This window comes from Olea europaea, unplaced genomic scaffold, assembly GCF_002742605.1.
Source record: "Olea europaea var. sylvestris unplaced genomic scaffold, O_europaea_v1 scaffold39926, whole genome shotgun sequence".
In the NCBI taxonomy this organism is placed as follows: domain Eukaryota; kingdom Viridiplantae; phylum Streptophyta; class Magnoliopsida; order Lamiales; family Oleaceae; genus Olea; species Olea europaea.
Window position 1 is genome coordinate 1 of NW_019259520.1, and position 1,061 is coordinate 1,061.

At 36.3% G+C, this 1,061-nt stretch overlaps 1 protein-coding gene across 1 annotated transcript; it reads left to right on the top strand.

The window, feature by feature from the left end:
• Window positions 1-6: 6 nt before the first annotated feature.
• LOC111387372 (nucleobase-ascorbate transporter 12-like) lies at window positions 7-991 on the top strand (the record flags this gene model as incomplete). Its single annotated transcript, XM_023011931.1, has 3 exons — window positions 7-172; window positions 640-737; window positions 821-991. Coding segments are annotated over exons 1-3 (420 nt in total), but the record flags the coding sequence as incomplete, so codon positions are not given.
• Window positions 992-1,061: the final 70 nt, after the last annotated feature.

Below are 1,061 nucleotides of genomic sequence, written 5' to 3' on the forward strand. Positions count from 1 at the left end.
AGAGAGAATGTGCTGCCGGCAATGGCTCCTATAGCTGAGGAGGGGATCCGGAGGCCAGCGAGGAACCAGGAGGGGGATGCAGTGGATGTGTTACAGCGGACTGTGGGGGATGATGGATTTTTGTCGAGGCATACAAATATGAAGTTCGAGCTTAGAGATACTCCTGGTCTTGGTGAGCTCTATATATTATTTGTAGTTATTAGTTTACATATCAAAAGAGGTGATTATTAATGTTTTCTGTGATTATGAATTCTAATCTAATGCGCTCTAATGAATCATGAAATGTTAATTTGCAGCGGACAATTTTTTACACTGAAAAGTTCTCATTTTTAGTATTTGGTTTGTGCAGTTTTGTTGATCTTTAAAAGCTTATAGTTTCTTGTGCGCGAAATTGCTTGATTTGTTTAGTTCTTAATGGCAAAATCAGTGGAAATCAAAGTGCCTTTTTGATTAATAATTTTCTGTAATTTTGTTGAAATTGACTAAAGCTACTTGTGTTTGTGTGGGATGTTCAAGGTGATATTTGATGCTTATTCAATATTGTGGATTATATATTCGTAGAGAAAAGACTTTTATCTGAATTAAAATTTGAAGGATAATGAAATCATATCTGTAATCTTTTGGTTTTTTATGTTTCAGTTCCTGTCGGTCTGTACGGATTTCAACATTACCTGTCAATGTTGGGTTCATTGATACTAATTCCACTGATAATAGTTCCTGCAATGGGTGGCACTTATGTAAGTTAATTGCATAAAGCTTTCACTTCTTATGTTGATTTTGTAACTTGGATGAATTGACTAATGGAAGTCAGTGGACGTAGGAGGAGACAGCAAATGTCATTTCAACTACGCTATTTATGTCCGGAGTGACTACACTTTTGCATACATCATTTGGATCGAGATTGCCCTTGATACAGGGCCCTTCTTTTGTTTATCTTGCTCCAGCACTTGCAATAATTAACTCACCCGAATTTTTGCAACTGAATGGAAATGTAAGTATCTCCAGTCTTCAGTGATTTGTTAGGTTGAACATTGTTTTCTGGTTACATGTGGAAAAGAATC